Source organism: Alligator mississippiensis, chromosome 5, assembly GCF_030867095.1.
Source record: "Alligator mississippiensis isolate rAllMis1 chromosome 5, rAllMis1, whole genome shotgun sequence".
Lineage (NCBI taxonomy): Eukaryota > Metazoa > Chordata > Crocodylia > Alligatoridae > Alligator > Alligator mississippiensis.
The window spans coordinates 124,785,463-124,800,177 of NC_081828.1; the positions used below are offsets into that span (position 1 = coordinate 124,785,463).

Here is a 14,715-nt window from a genome sequence, read left to right on the forward strand (position 1 = left end):
GAAATTTTAATGCAGAGCTTTCTATTTTTAGTGATTTTCTGGGACACGTTGATCTTACTCTATTCCTTCATTGCTACCCGAAGGAGAAGTTGGTACTGAACAAAATGCAGAGGCAATTACTCAGGTCTGTTCTGAGCCTCTGACATGTACATTACTCAGACTAATAAGGTTAAAGCCAGAACTCTGTTTCACTGATGCATGTAGAATAACTGAATACTCAATTTTATTAATCCATGATAGATTGTGTCAGCTGTGCTAACACACAATTTGTTTCTTCATCAATTAACACTGCACAAGTATTTAAAAAAATGGAAGTTTATTTTTCTTTCCATGGCTCAAATAGCAAATAAAAAGAATTGGGTAAGGCATCAGCCATGACAAGTTCCCTGTGTCCAGTGGCTTCATAACACCTCAGTTCCCATATACAGTTCTCAAAATAAAGTCACAATGTTAGTGGTTAGACTCCCTGGTTAACCAGACTGAAAGTGAGCACACAGGAAGATGAAGACTGGCTTACTTGGCTGTAGTTACATGAGTAACTTTAATTCTGCACATGGTAGTCTACTAAATGTACATACAAAATTCCTTATTGATAAATATTTAAACATGACAAATGTTATTTCTGAAGAGTTGAGTCCCTAAAATGTCTATTATTAGTTAGCATGTAAATTATATATTTGATTCCTAGTTTGCTTGAACACATTTTGAACTGTCAGTTATAGGTTTACACATGTATAAAAAAAGTAATATAGTTTGTGGAATTGAGCTAGCCTTCCCTACTCCAAAATAAGTCCCAAACCTCCAAAGATTCTGGCATATTTTTAGTTAAGATGCAGCATACTAACAGTGTGCTAGTATTCTTTCCACTCTGAAGCAGCTGAGGCAGTACATTTCATTTGGGATTTTTAGATGCACATAGTAAATATTTCCGAACTGCAAAGCATGTTTGATATCAACATTAAACTAGAAAAAGTAGCTACAATGTTCCCCATTATCAACACAAACTAGACTAAACAGTACAAAACCTACAAGTAGCTTCAGCATAACACACCATGTTCCCATAGTTTAGTATTAGGAGCACAAAGGAAGAAATTAACTGATGACACCAGATTTCCCAGACCACACCTTAATGCAAAACACATTAGTGCTACGGAATGAGCTCCACTTTGCTCAAGTCCAGGGGCTTTTAACACCTACAGACATTGACTATTTGCAAATGGGTAGTTTCAAGGCATCAGCACAATAAGAGGTAAATGCCCATTTTGGGCTTACCTGTGCCATACCACTTATGGACTTCAACTTAAATCTATTCTGACCCTTCAAATTTAAGATACCATATCATTTATTAGCTTACAGGTGACAAAATGTGCTCTGGATTACTCAGAGGACCAGAGTATGGCACACATTTTAAAAGCAGACACTGCTAGTTGACAGCTAGTTAGTGAGATTGTTCAGATAACTGCACTTCACACTAGAGTACACTCTCCTACTGATGCACAGGGACACTGTCTCTATGCAACAAGTTGAAAATACACCCTTGACTATGTAACCTGCTATTTCTATGTGGGTTTTTTTTTTAAATTAAGGCATATTTAAATGTTTCCATATACAAGATTATACCACTTTAAGTTAGATCATGTAATGCAGATCCATGTATAAATGACTCCCAGTATAAGTTAGGCAAATATACCACTCTTTTATAGTCTGCTTATCTCCACAGCAAGAAAACTCCATACCAGTTAGTTAGGTATCATGTTCACAACTGTAATTTTCAAGGCAGTAGAAGACAAGATGAAGTGACAATTCTTAATGATATAAAATTTATGCTTTACAAGAAATCAGAAAGTACTACTTCTTTCTGTTTACAGTTAAGACTGCCTATGAAACACTACATTCATAAGAAGAAATGTGATCATGTAGGCAATTACGAAATGGGTTGAACTCTGCTTCTCTGGAAGCCACATAAATTTTTCAGTGAATTTGACTTTCAGTGCAGTTCCAATTCATGCTTTTAGTGATACATTACAATTTCCAACATGTTAGGATAATTTCAGTCATTTGAGCCTTCAATGGCATGCTTATAAATTATGGGTTTGGTATTTTTTTAGTATGGTCAAGGTAGGAAAGGAATTTAGGATTTTTAATTATAAAATGCAGCATCTTTCTCTGATCCTCTTAGCTAGGCTTTTCCTTTTTTTCTTCCCATTCTTCTCTTTGCTGTCTTCCATCTTTCTGGCTCTTATTTCTCTCATCAAGTCGAAAAATACCTAAAATTATAAAAACAAATGGTAACACACATGTATCATTGATACTTTTATGCTGAGTGAACATAAATGATGATATTTAATGCACCTTGTTTGAATGAGAAAGTCCCAATACAGGTTCCCCTTGCTTTATGCTGTACATGCATTCTTGGATAATGGCACATAAGTAGAATTTGCATAAAGGAAACCCACTTTACAAAGTAACAGATAGGGATACATTCCAAGACCTCGACTATACTGACCCTCAGACCCATTTCTACCACTTTTACAAGTACAGTTTTGGTACTCAACAACAGCAGACAGGCAGTTGCTGCTGCACGCTGCGCTTTGCACCCAGCTGCAGCTGCCCTGGGAGTGACGCCACTGGGTTGCACTGTGCCCCCTGCCCACCCATTGGCGGGACGCATGTGGTGTCACATCACTCCCAGGGCAGCTGTAGCTCTAGAAGCATGGGCACCAGCTGCCCTGAGCAGCAGGCTTCCACCACACCGACCAAGTGAATTTACCTTGCATATAACGAATGTTTGGTATAAAAAGGGTCACTGCATAAAAGTGAATTTGCACATAAAGCAAGGGAAACCTGTACCTACAGAAGGCCGGGGTGAAAGGACAACTAACCTTCAGTAATCTTACTCCGTCTACTAGGTTTCCAAGGACATGCACTTTTTTCAATGTCTGGTTGGGTTCACCCCTTCCTCTGACACTGAGCCCCATCCATTCCCAAGATCACAGATTCATAGAAAAGTAGCTTTGGAAGGGACCTCAGAAGGTCATCCAGTCCAATCCTCAGGAACAGGAATTTTAGGAATAGTCTGGTCTAATCTACTCCTAAAGCTACACAACCAACCCTGTCAAGACCCCCCTACTACAGAGCAAACAATCCATACTAGCGTGACCATGGGATAAAATTCCTTCTTCATTCCAAATGTGCTAATTGTTCTGACCCTGAGTGAAGGGGAAAGATTCTCTAACTAGGAACCTCCAAGCACTGTCAGATCCTTGTAAAAATCCTGAGCCTTGGGGTGTAGCCAACATCTAATATTTCTGACAAAGGCCAACCGCCCCCTCCCCCCATGCATAGCAACAGGTGGGAAAAAAATTCCTTCTCAGCCCTCTGTGGCAACCAGCAAACATCAGAAGTGTAGGAAAAAAACAGACACCCTCCCATGCTGCTCTACAATCTAGGGACACCAAATGTAACTCTACACATCTCACCCTCTAACGGCAGAGTCAGAGTTGTCCTTTCTGTACCCCCTCCATAAACTTATCTCAACTCCTTTAATGTTTTTTCATAACTAAACTAGTTACAGCTCTTCTTTCATCTCATGCTGTCAAGCCTGGTTCTCTCTAATATCCAGCTGCTCTAGGCAGCACAGCTCTTCTTGTGATCTCCCAGCAATGTGCATGTGGAGGGGCTCCCAGGCTTCCAACTGCTGCTCTTTATAACACACTCTAGGCATAGCTACTCCCTAAACCATTTGCTGACCCATGCTTATCCATCCTCTTTGAAAGTCACCAATGAAGGACATTCCACAACTTCCCTAAGCAGTCTATTCCATTGCATCACTGTTCTAATAGTGAAGATTTTTCCCCCTGCTATTTAATCTAAATCTACTTTGCTGCAACTTCAAGCCAATGGTATGTCATGTTTTCTGCAGCAACACCATACTTGGGATCAGGAAGCTTGTTTTAAGGCCTTCCAAAACGCTACAAGACTAAATGCCATGCCTCTATCGAGTCTTTAAAACTTACTTCTATTTATTACAGGAAAATATAGCTTAAATCATAGCATAGTTGATGACTGCAACTTTAATAGGTTAACAGAAGCAGATAGAACTCTCTCGTTCCTGAAGTCTCATTTTTACTAGATCAGGTACACACTAAGATACTTTATTCTGTTTTCCAGATTCCATTCATGATTCGCGTCTAAAAACTAGGGGTAAACCAATAAAGACAGTCTTGGCTGATAGCAATAGCTGATTATTCACCAGACATATTGGCCAATACTGATCCAATAACCAATTTACAGGACCACAGCTGGGCAGTGTGGTGAGCAGTGCCCTGCAGGTAAGTCTGTGGAGGGGACAGGGCATGGGGGAGGGAAGGGGTGTGGGAGGAAAGGGGGCAGATTGAGGCCCCCACAGTGAAGGAGAGAGTAGTGCAGGGGCAGAGGGCAATGCCCAGCCAGGGCAGTGAATGGGACCCCAGGGCTGCAGCAGGGAGTGGGACAGACCTGTGGGTAGCATATCCAGGGGATCAGAGTCCTGGTGCTTAAAAATGGTGGTGGGGCTGCTTGAACTAAAGCTCAGCGACCATTTTTAAGTATGGGGATGCTTTTAGGAGCATGGTGAGGGTGGAGGCAGGCTGCCTGTCATGGGCTTTCTGCCCTGCTGCCTTGGGAGCTGCATGCTGGCCATGTGTCCCCTGCCTGTCCGGCAGTGGAAGGCACAAGTCACCAGCACCACTGCTGCCAGACAGGCAGGGGATGCACAACCAAAATGCAGCTCGCAGGGCACAGGCAGCAGGGCAGAGAAGGCTAAGCTCACAGTGGGCAGCCCACCTCCACCCAACACACATGCCCCCCCATGCCTCCCCCAGGGGTGTGTGCAGCAGCAGTGAGCCGCCCTCACTCTCCACCGCTGTGGCTCTCCCATTCCCTGTCCTGGCTGGGCAGCACCCATCCAGAAGGCATATTATATTTATTGGTGACTATCAGCTACACCAGCCAAAAAAAGCTGATAGCTTATAATGTTAATTTTCCTTTTATCGGTGCCAATCTGATACTGTATCAATATATCGGTGCACCTCTACTAAAAACACAAGCAAAGAGACTGGGAAAACCTGGCACAGTTCCTGGAAATCAGTTATTTGCAGTGTCCAGTCTGAAAACTGGACTTATTTCTGAAGTGGTGACTCAGATTTTTCCAAGGCTATGTAAACAAATCTTCAAAATAGCTATTAGCAAAAGTTACAGCTGCAGGCATTTTGAAAAGGGAAGGAAAAATTAGGAAGTGGGAAAATCCTACTCATCTGATAATGCAATTTAAGATCCTGCTGTCAATTCACTTTTAGATGAAACTCTGCGCCAACCTGTATTTGTGCTTTGCACTATTTTTATTCATTCCAAAGTATTCCAACCTGTTGGACTCCTACATGCTTAAATATAAAACACTCACCTTCAGGAATTTATTTTAGTGGATGTATTTAAGCCAATTCTATGAGATTTCCTTTCTGGAAAGGGAATTGTCATATAGACATCCACACTTCCTAGGAGTTTATACAGTATATTATTTGAAACATGTTGTGGTGGCCTCTTGTGAACTTTAGAACAGTAGCTTTCTTTTTTCTGTAAAAAGAACATATTGCCACAGACCAATCACAGAACAATTAAAACTGTGTTACTTTCACTCTACTTATTTTGGGGGAAAAGTGGCATATTTGTATGAACTTTTCATCTTCAAAAGTCCTTTTGATTTCTAAATGGATTGTTGTCCGCTTGTATTCTAAACCATCCAGAGTGTAGGGCGTTATCCTTCTTCCCTTACTTAAGCAGCAATATAGTCTCTAGCTGCCTAGACTATTTAGCCTACTTGGATGCTGTCCAACTCTTCTCCTAAGAATTGAACTTTTTTTCTTTAATAGGTTTAGAAACAGACCATGTTGAGCTGAGCTGTTTACTATTTTTCTAATAAGCCGGAAATGTAATTTATTTATTTAGATCAACAACTTCAATTCATATAGTACAGACAGAATAGTTTCAGATGTTTTAAACAACATTTAAGAGAGACTTCCTGGCACTTATACAACTTTGTCAATTCACCTTAACTCTGGCCTGAAGATCTCAGGCGTTGTATAGACTGAATTAACCATGAGATAGATTGCTGATTTGCTTCTCCTTTTACTCTTCAACTCCATGGGATTAAAATAGTTTTGTAGCAGCCATAACATCACTAGCTCTGAAAACCTGGGGGCTAAATCAATGTGTAAGAACCAAAACTTGAATATTGAGAGATGGCTGAGGTAATTTAGTTGTGTAAAATTTTCCAGTTATAGAAGCTATTTTTAACATTTCTCACAGAATGACTGCTCCCTCTCTGACCTGAGTATCTACATACTCAAGGGAAATTTACCTAACACCTTTAAAAGATGACACCGGGAACAAAAAATAAGATGGCTGAACACTAAGAACCAAGGTCTAAACATTGATACTGGGTTCATGGCAGATTGTTTTATCCACAGAAAGGTGAGAAGAAAGATGAGAATGACCCCTGCCCCTTTTGATAGGGCTTGATCTCTAAGTAATTAGCTTCTTTTCCTCTGCTAATTGTTTGCTACCTCTGGGAATTCCTCTCCCCCCTCTTAAGGTTTTTTTTTTTATTTTTATACATACATACATACATACATACATACACACACACACACTGTAACCATGTTGGCTTTCACTGCTCAGACCTGATGAAGAATGTCTTGCATCTGAAAGCTTGTCTGGCTCTATCCCAACTATGTACTTAGTTCAAGAAAAGATAGCACCCTAAGGGCTGTGCTACAGATTTAAATTAAAGCTCAATAGAAACCAGCTATAGAGCTGCTGCACATTTTCAAGCACTAATTTTATTGCTGGTTGGCTCTTTATAGCTGAATACTCATTTTTATCATGTGATAATTACTTTGTACTTGTGGCTAGTCTTACTTTGCTCATGTGGCCAGTCTAAATGTATTGCACAATAACCAGTTCATGGCATAATTATGTAATATACAACAGGGGCCTAATAAACCCTTGCCTCCAGCATATTTTAATGTGATATTTTCCTCCTGTTAAAATGCGGGGAAGCAAGCTAAACCTGACTAAGGCATGAACAGATGTTGCCCTTGTCATGGGAAAAAATGTCTTCCAGCAGGACAAAGTGCAAGCTTTCAGACATCCTTGTTGCTGGACCAATCCCCAAAAAGAGTTACAGAATAAGACCTTCAGGACAAAGCATTAGTACCATCATGACTGATGTCTGGAACAGTTGTCCCACAATATTCCTGCAAGGCTGGCAAGTCAATCAGTCCTCAAGGTATCCCCCAATGTACTACTGAAGCTCCAATCCTGGCCTCTCTTGAACTCCACCTAGCAACAGGGATATCAGGCTTCAGGTGGCCACCTCCATCTATTGACCGTCTTGCATGGCAACTTGCCAGATGTCTTTTGCTCACCACTCACCCAAAACCAGTATTGGAGCCTACATGCACTGAACACCATCAACAATCAGGAGCCTCCAGGACTCATCAGACCCATCCAGAACCTCTATACCTGCACACATCCACCCATCTTATCTCTTCACTATGGCCTCTCAGTCTGACAAGCCCAGTGCCCTGAAAAAAGTGTGACATTAACTGGAGACCAGGAAGCGGGTAATGGATTTCATCACCCTCTGGGGTGATAATGACAAGCTTTGCTGCATTAAAATGAACTACCCAGGCACTGACCCATTAGCACTGGAGCAAAACATTATTGTCTGAAGTGACTGCAGAACTAGCTGTTACAAATACAACATAAAGGTACACAAGAACTGGCAGCTTTAGGTATCCCAAGGAAGTCCAGCTCCCAGTTTACATCTGATAATAGGGTAAAAAGGTATCACCCCATAGGCAACTCATTGATAGAAGTGGCCACAGTGCATTTCAGGAAGAGGTGGTCTACCTGTGTCAGAGAAGTTATGCTGCCAATTTGGCAAATTGTGCATGTAGCCACCATAGTGGAATTCAAGATGGCTAAAATTAATTCATGTTTTGGTCAATATTTCAGCCCCCACTTGGGTTACAAAACTAATTCCAATGACAAAACCAACACTGTTGGAACTGAAGCGATTGATCATAACACATCCACTGTGGTATAGAATCACAAAAAAAAAAAAAGCCAGGATAGGAAGGGACCTCAGGAGGTCATCTAGTCCAACCCACTGCTCAAAGCAGGACCGTCTCCAATTAGATCATTCTAGCTGGGTCTTAAAAACCTCCAAGGATGGAGAGTCCACAACCTGTCTGGGTAACCTGTTCCAGTGCTTCCCTACCCTCCTAGTGAGAGAGTTTTTCCTAATATCTAGCTAATGTGTCAGGATTTGATTTACCTACAATCAGGGGACAAAAAGCTCAATTCCAAAACATGTTGGATTGAGGCTTGCTGATACATCACACAACTAGATCTAAGAAGCTGGTACAAAGTCTCCATCCATGCTGCTGAATACAGCATACCATATGACAGTGCTGAGGACAGGGAAAAGAGACCCCCTCCCCTATCCTGTGGCCAGCGCCCCGTGCTGCAGCTGCTCACAGCCTGCGTGGGACTGCTTGTGCCTGCTCAGGACAGCACCACATGGGCTGCGAGTGCCTGCAGCAGGGAGCACTGGCCATGGGGTGGGGGAGGGGCTGCTTTTCCTCACACTCAACACCAGCTCATTCCCTGCAGGCAAGGCGGGGTTGGGGCTGCGCGCTGCCCCCCCACCTGTACCACAGGGCTGAGGGGGGAACTGGGAGCAAGCGTAGGGCCCACACCAGTGTCCCAGGGCCAGCACCGGTGGGGCCCAGAACAGGGCGGCAGGAGTACAGGGTCCTGGCTGGCAAGGGCTCTATGGAGCCGGGCCAGCTCCCCCCTCTCCCTGCTGGTGCAGCCCAGCCTGACTCCACAGACCCCTGCCAGCCTGCACCCTGCTCTGGGCTCCACCGGTGTTGGCCCCAGGACATTGGTCCCAAGACATTGGGACACTGGTCCCAAGATGGGGACCAGGGGGCAGGGCTCCCCATGCGGCCCTCAACAGCTTGCCAAAACTGGGTAAGTGGCCCTCTGCCCAAAATAATTGCCCACCCCTGTGCTAATGTGTTAGCCATCTTGGAATCCCAATATGGCTACCACAACAGAAATGTTATGATCAATCTCCTCAGCTCATACAATGTTGCTTTTGTCATTCTAACCCTTGTGGGGGCTGAAACATTGACCAAATGTGAATTCATGGCAGTCATCTTGGATTCCAATATGGTGGCTACATGTACTCCTTGCCAGATTGGCAATGTGATTTTTCTGACATGGGTAGACCACCTCTACCTGCTTGAAATGCACTGCACTTGCTTGTGGCAATGAGTTGCCTAAAACAACAAAATCTAGAGACCTTTTCGGTTAATCTATACCCTACTAATGATAACTCAACTCAGACATGAGCATTTCTGCTGTGGAGGTTTTATACCTGTGTGGCCAGGTCTATATGTAGGTCACAAAGGCTGGCACATTAGAACTACGTAAATCTCCCCTCGCCCATGTAATATATTACTTTGCATAAGAATTCCCAAAGAGCTCTAACTTTGATGTTTATAACCTTTAACATTTACTTAATACTTGGGTAAGAGTCAGCCACTATCTCACCACTTTTCCCATGAAAACATGGGCTTCACCTTTAATCTTTTCTTGCCCATTTTCAACCCAAACTGCTCTCTGTATTTATTTGACCTCCTGGTGCATGCTCCAGCTTTGCGCAGTACATCCATTTTTATTTCAGCTAGACAACTCCTACGCAGCCTAGAGAAGATTCCAGTCCTCATTAGTAAAACTATTAACTGTAGGAATAAAAGACCAGCTAAGACTAATCCCTCCCCAGAAGTTATAAATTTCCTGGCCATGTGTAAAAATATAAGTTATAAAACAGAATCAGAAGTCTCCATGAGATTAGTTTGTCCCAAGAGATAGTAATAGATTCAGGGACTCGCATGAACAACCTTTGCTGCCTATGTCATAGAATTCATAGATTTCCTAGACATTAGGGCTAGAAGGGACCTTGGAAGATCATCGAGTCCAGCCCCCTGCCCCAGGGGCAGGAAGTCAGTTAGGGTCAAAGGATCCTAGCAAGATAGATATCCAGATATTTCTTAGAGGAGTCCAGAGCAGGTGCTTGCACCACCTCTAGAGGCAGTCTATTCCAGGCCTTGGGGGCTTGGACTGTAAAGAAGTTTTTCCTTATGTTCAGCCTAAAACAGTCTTGGAGGAGTTTGGGACTGTTTGACCTTGTCATCTCTTAGGGCACTCTGGTGAACAGGCATTCACCCAGATCCTGATGTACACCCCTTACATACTTATAGGCAGCCATTAGGTCTCCCCTGAGCCTGCAGGGCTGTCAGGCTGTTAAAAACTTATATTTTATCTTCTCTACTCTCAATCTGAACAGACTACCAGCTCACTTTCAACCGGACAGCTATTGGATTTAATTGGAACTCAGCTACTCCAAATGGTCAAGAATGACCATCTAGAAGAAGGGAAGCCTGTACAGGGAAACTTTGTGCTCTACTGACACTGTTGAACCAACTCTAAGGTTAAAGAAGCAAAAAAGCCAGTGAACAGTCAGTCAGTCCAGAAATACTCACACAGTATTTAATTTGTTACTCATGAACATAATATACTTAAACAGGAAAGAGCAGGATTCATGAAACAGGAACTGAGAGCATTAAGTGAAAGTGATGCTTTTTTACATTTAAAAAAAAGTTAACAGTTACCTTGTCAACATTAGCCCGTGTTTTGGCAGAGGTTTCCACATAGTTAACATTCCATTGGTCAGCTCTGTTTTTTGCTTCCTCTACAGAAACTTGCCTTTTATCTTCCAAATCGGATTTGTTACCAACTAGCAGGAAGGGAACATTCTCATCCTCTTTTACTCTTAAAATCTGCTCCCTGGAGGAAGGAAGGAGCATTATTATTATTCAAAAAAAAAAATCTATGCATGGAGGGCATTCCTAGAAAACAAGCAAAAAGAGCCAGGTTGCATTTTTTTTACTGTGTTACAATGAAAACCCATTCATTCTTTCAAAACATTTAGATAAAAGCTGAAAAAATCCTTATCTTGACATGGTGCAAAATGAAAGTAAGAAAAGCAACTTATTTCCCAGTCAGTGGAGAATGATTCATTAAGGGTTTGTACAGAAATGATAAAAGCTGAACTGTTCGAGCCGAATTTTAAATTGGTAATTTATTCTACTGCAAGAGACATTAAGAGCATTTCACAGTTTCCTTCCTATTACTATTTATAAGTAAGTGCCTTATATTAGCCAGAAAGGTTGGTTTCATGTCTTTTCTTAATGCACAGCAATCACCATTTTTAAGCTTTGTAAAAGACCATAGATTAAAAAAAAAAAAAAAACTAATGTAGCATGTCACAACCCAAAGTTGTGATTTTTTGTTTGTGTGCGCGCTTCGGCATCGCTAAATTATTTCCTGCCAATTTGTCGCTTTCTTTGCACGGTAGAGTTCTCTGCTGCAAGAGAGAACTCTGGTGCAGCAGGGGATTTCCCGCCAGATTACAGCTTCTTTGCAGTGTGCATCTCTTTTTTGCATCGTAGTGATACACGTTGTAAAGAAGTTCCCGCCATTTGTATTAGGATTCGCGCCACGTTATTGGCCCATTCCTAATGTAGGCACACGTGGCAGCTAGTGATTGGCTTGCTAGCCGTACAAAAGGCTTGGGTAGTTTCCGCCCAAGCCGGAGGAGGGAGGACGAGAGAGATTCTGTGTGAAGATCTCCAAGCGCTGTGGACCCTTGCGGACCCGACACGCCTCCTCTAAGCAGGCAATAGAGGCAATGGAACCGAGCCTACGGAGCTTTAGCTTCTCGCCTCTCCCCGTCGCCGAGCGCAATCCTAGACGTATCCCTTTCCTGTAACTTCGGACCCGCGGAGCCTAAGTAACTCCGGGGAAACTTTTCGAGCCCAACCGAACCGGACCCACGGAGCCTAGCAAACTCCATGGGAGCAATCAATTTGTCGTGTTCCTCTAGTGAGGATCCAAGCGGGAGCTGTGCCTGGAAATCTGTCCAGCCTACACCAATACCATCTTTGGGTGTAAGTAAACAATCTTTTCAATCAACCATTACGCCTCCATAACTAATTCTAACTTGCGTGCGCTAAACTGCCCCACGGTTCTCTCCAGCCCCGCGTGCCCGGGCTGCTGGCCACAGCCCGTGTGCAACGAAGATGGGTCTGGTACGACCCCGGTTCGCTCCCGGCTCGCCCATGGCGGCCAGAATGGGATCAGAATCACCGCCGCGCATGGCGACGAGAGTGGGATCGGGGCCCAGCCCACACATGGCGACGAGGATGGGATTGAGATCGGGAGAGAATGCGCACGTAACCACTCAGACGGAATTAAGAGAGAACACGCTAGAGTTAGAATTGGTTAGGAATTGCCCTTGGCGCGATAACCAATGCCAAGTGAAAAGCTTCGAAGAATTAGAGATACATATCGCTTACTACCAGGAGGGCGGAACGGGTGAAAGATTTATAAGCGGCCGTTTGTCGCTAAAGGGAGAAGAGGGAATCTCCGAAGACGGAGCCCCGAGAGAAAGGGAAGTGTACTTGCTCCCTGCGGCATTCGGGTGTATAACGAGAGATGAGCGGGTCCTGTTTAGGCCCCTCGATACTGTGTTCCTCGCCAAACCCAACCCAGCGGGCGAAACGAAGCCGACTTTCACCCGGGAGCGTGCCCAATGCCTACGATATGCTCGGGAGAGTGAAGAACCGGAGCCCATCGGCCCATTTCCCCCGGGAATGATAATATCTAGATTACAGGGTCGCGAGCTTCCATCCGAGCTCCGTGAAGATCTGGAGACGGAGGAATGCCCCGCAGATGAAAGAATGGCCTTGCGATACGACAAGGGGGGAGAAGGTAGTGCAACTATTCGTACTATAATGAATCTAATGCAGAGGAATTTAAGTTTAAAGACCCAGCTGCAGATGGCGATCCGATCGGTCAAAGAAGCGGCTGAGAAACAGGAGCCTGAAACGCCAGTCCAAGATGGCGCCGAGCAAGAGGGAGACCGCGTGGAAGAACCGGAAAAGAAGGATGGAGCTTCTAACGAACCCGCGAGAGTTCGGTCAGCGACTCCGCCCATCAACGCAGCATCGTTGCTGGCAACCCCGCCTAGAGACGCAGCGGCGTCTCGGCCGACCACGCCTTCCTGCCAACAAAGGAGAGAGTCAAGCGGAGGAGTGCATCCGCCCTTCCTGCCTGAAGCAGCAACAGCAGCAGTAACCCCCGCGGCAGTTCAGACTATGACAGCATCATCTCCCGGAGGAGCAGCTTGTTCTACAACAACGACTAATCAAGTTGCTACTACTTATTATGCTCGCACCAGAACTGAGTTGCAGGATTTATGTAGAGCATCAAAAATTCAACCTGAAGAGACTCTAGCTGTATGGTTAGGACGTTTAGTCATTGAACTTGGATCCGACCTGCTGAACCAAGAAGAAGCAAGCTTCTTAGTCAGACAAGCTTCGTGGAGTAGAGGACATGTCACCGACATCGACATGATAGCATGTAATACTCACTGGCCTATTCCACTGCCAGCGCTTGTTGCAGGACTGATTAGTCAAAAAGCCCACGTGTGGCATGCAGGACGGCCGGAATATACCGGCGCAGATCACCTTATGCTGGTAATGATTGGTGTCTCGTATTGTGCTTGGAACCTGAGAGCATGTGCGCTAGGATTAACATCACTCCAGCGAATAAGACTATGGCCTCACCGTCACTTGCGAGATCCTGGAACCGTTCCACTAACCTCTCATAGCCTAGACAGTTGTCTCGAGATCTACGGACAAAAGAACATCGTCGTTCTTCGAATTCTGCTCAGTCCAATGGTAAACCAACCCGTGAGTAATCTTCTTTGTCAATTGCCAAGACTGCGTATCCTGATGGAGCCAAGATTGTCTTATGATCGGGACTGTCAACACCTGACTAGGCCTCAGGGCACTAGACGACGTGGATCCGATCTCCCACCACTGCCACCGAGAACCCTAGAGGAACAATACATGTTTGGATTTCTCCTACAGCGTTCCAGACTTAACAAGCGGCAGCTTCGGATTTTAGGGGACGCAGGCCAATAGCAATTAGCTTATGAGTTAGGTTTCCGTTATTTAGAAGAACCAGATGATGAATCTTCGATGATCTCGTCTAATTAAGCCATAAGAATCGTTTACAATTGTTTAAGTTTGTTAAATTAGGTCATTAACCTGTTTTGAGAGTTTTCTGTTTACAGATCCGGAATTCAGAGCGTGTAACGAGGAGGAGCCTTAAGAGAGATGACATCACTGAGGAAAGTGAGGAGATGTGTGACTTCGCCATGATGCCCACTGAAGCCCTGATCGTGCAATTTTGTTATGAATCAGATTATGTGTTTATGTTGATTATTATTTCTTGATTGTTATGTAACTTGATCCCAGGACAGCGAATTATGTTTGTGTATTTGTTTGATGGTCTGTTTACTCATTGGATGACCACGACAAAACTCTAGATTGCTCAAAAGAGTGTGGCATAATTTAGCTATGCTCTCAGCAAGGGGGGATGTCACAACCCAAAGTTGTGATTTTTTGTTTGTGTGCGCGCTTCGGCATCGCTAAATTATTTCCTGCCAATTTGTTGCTTTCTTTGCACGGTAGA

The 14,715-nt window shown here is 44.0% G+C and overlaps 1 protein-coding gene across 1 annotated transcript in view; it reads right to left on the minus strand.

Annotated features, from left to right (window-relative positions):
* Positions 1–299: 299 nt before the first annotated feature.
* The window catches only part of RALA (RAS like proto-oncogene A), a 52,174-nt gene continuing 37,758 nt past the window's right edge, over positions 300–14,715 (minus strand). The window contains exons 4-5 of the mRNA XM_006260733.4: positions 10,785–10,959; positions 300–2,267 (exon numbers count right to left, since the gene is read on the minus strand). Coding sequence (XP_006260795.1) covers positions 2,145–2,267; positions 10,785–10,959 — 298 coding nt within the window. The 3' untranslated portion in view covers positions 300–2,144. The remainder of the gene's footprint in view (positions 2,268–10,784; positions 10,960–14,715) is intronic.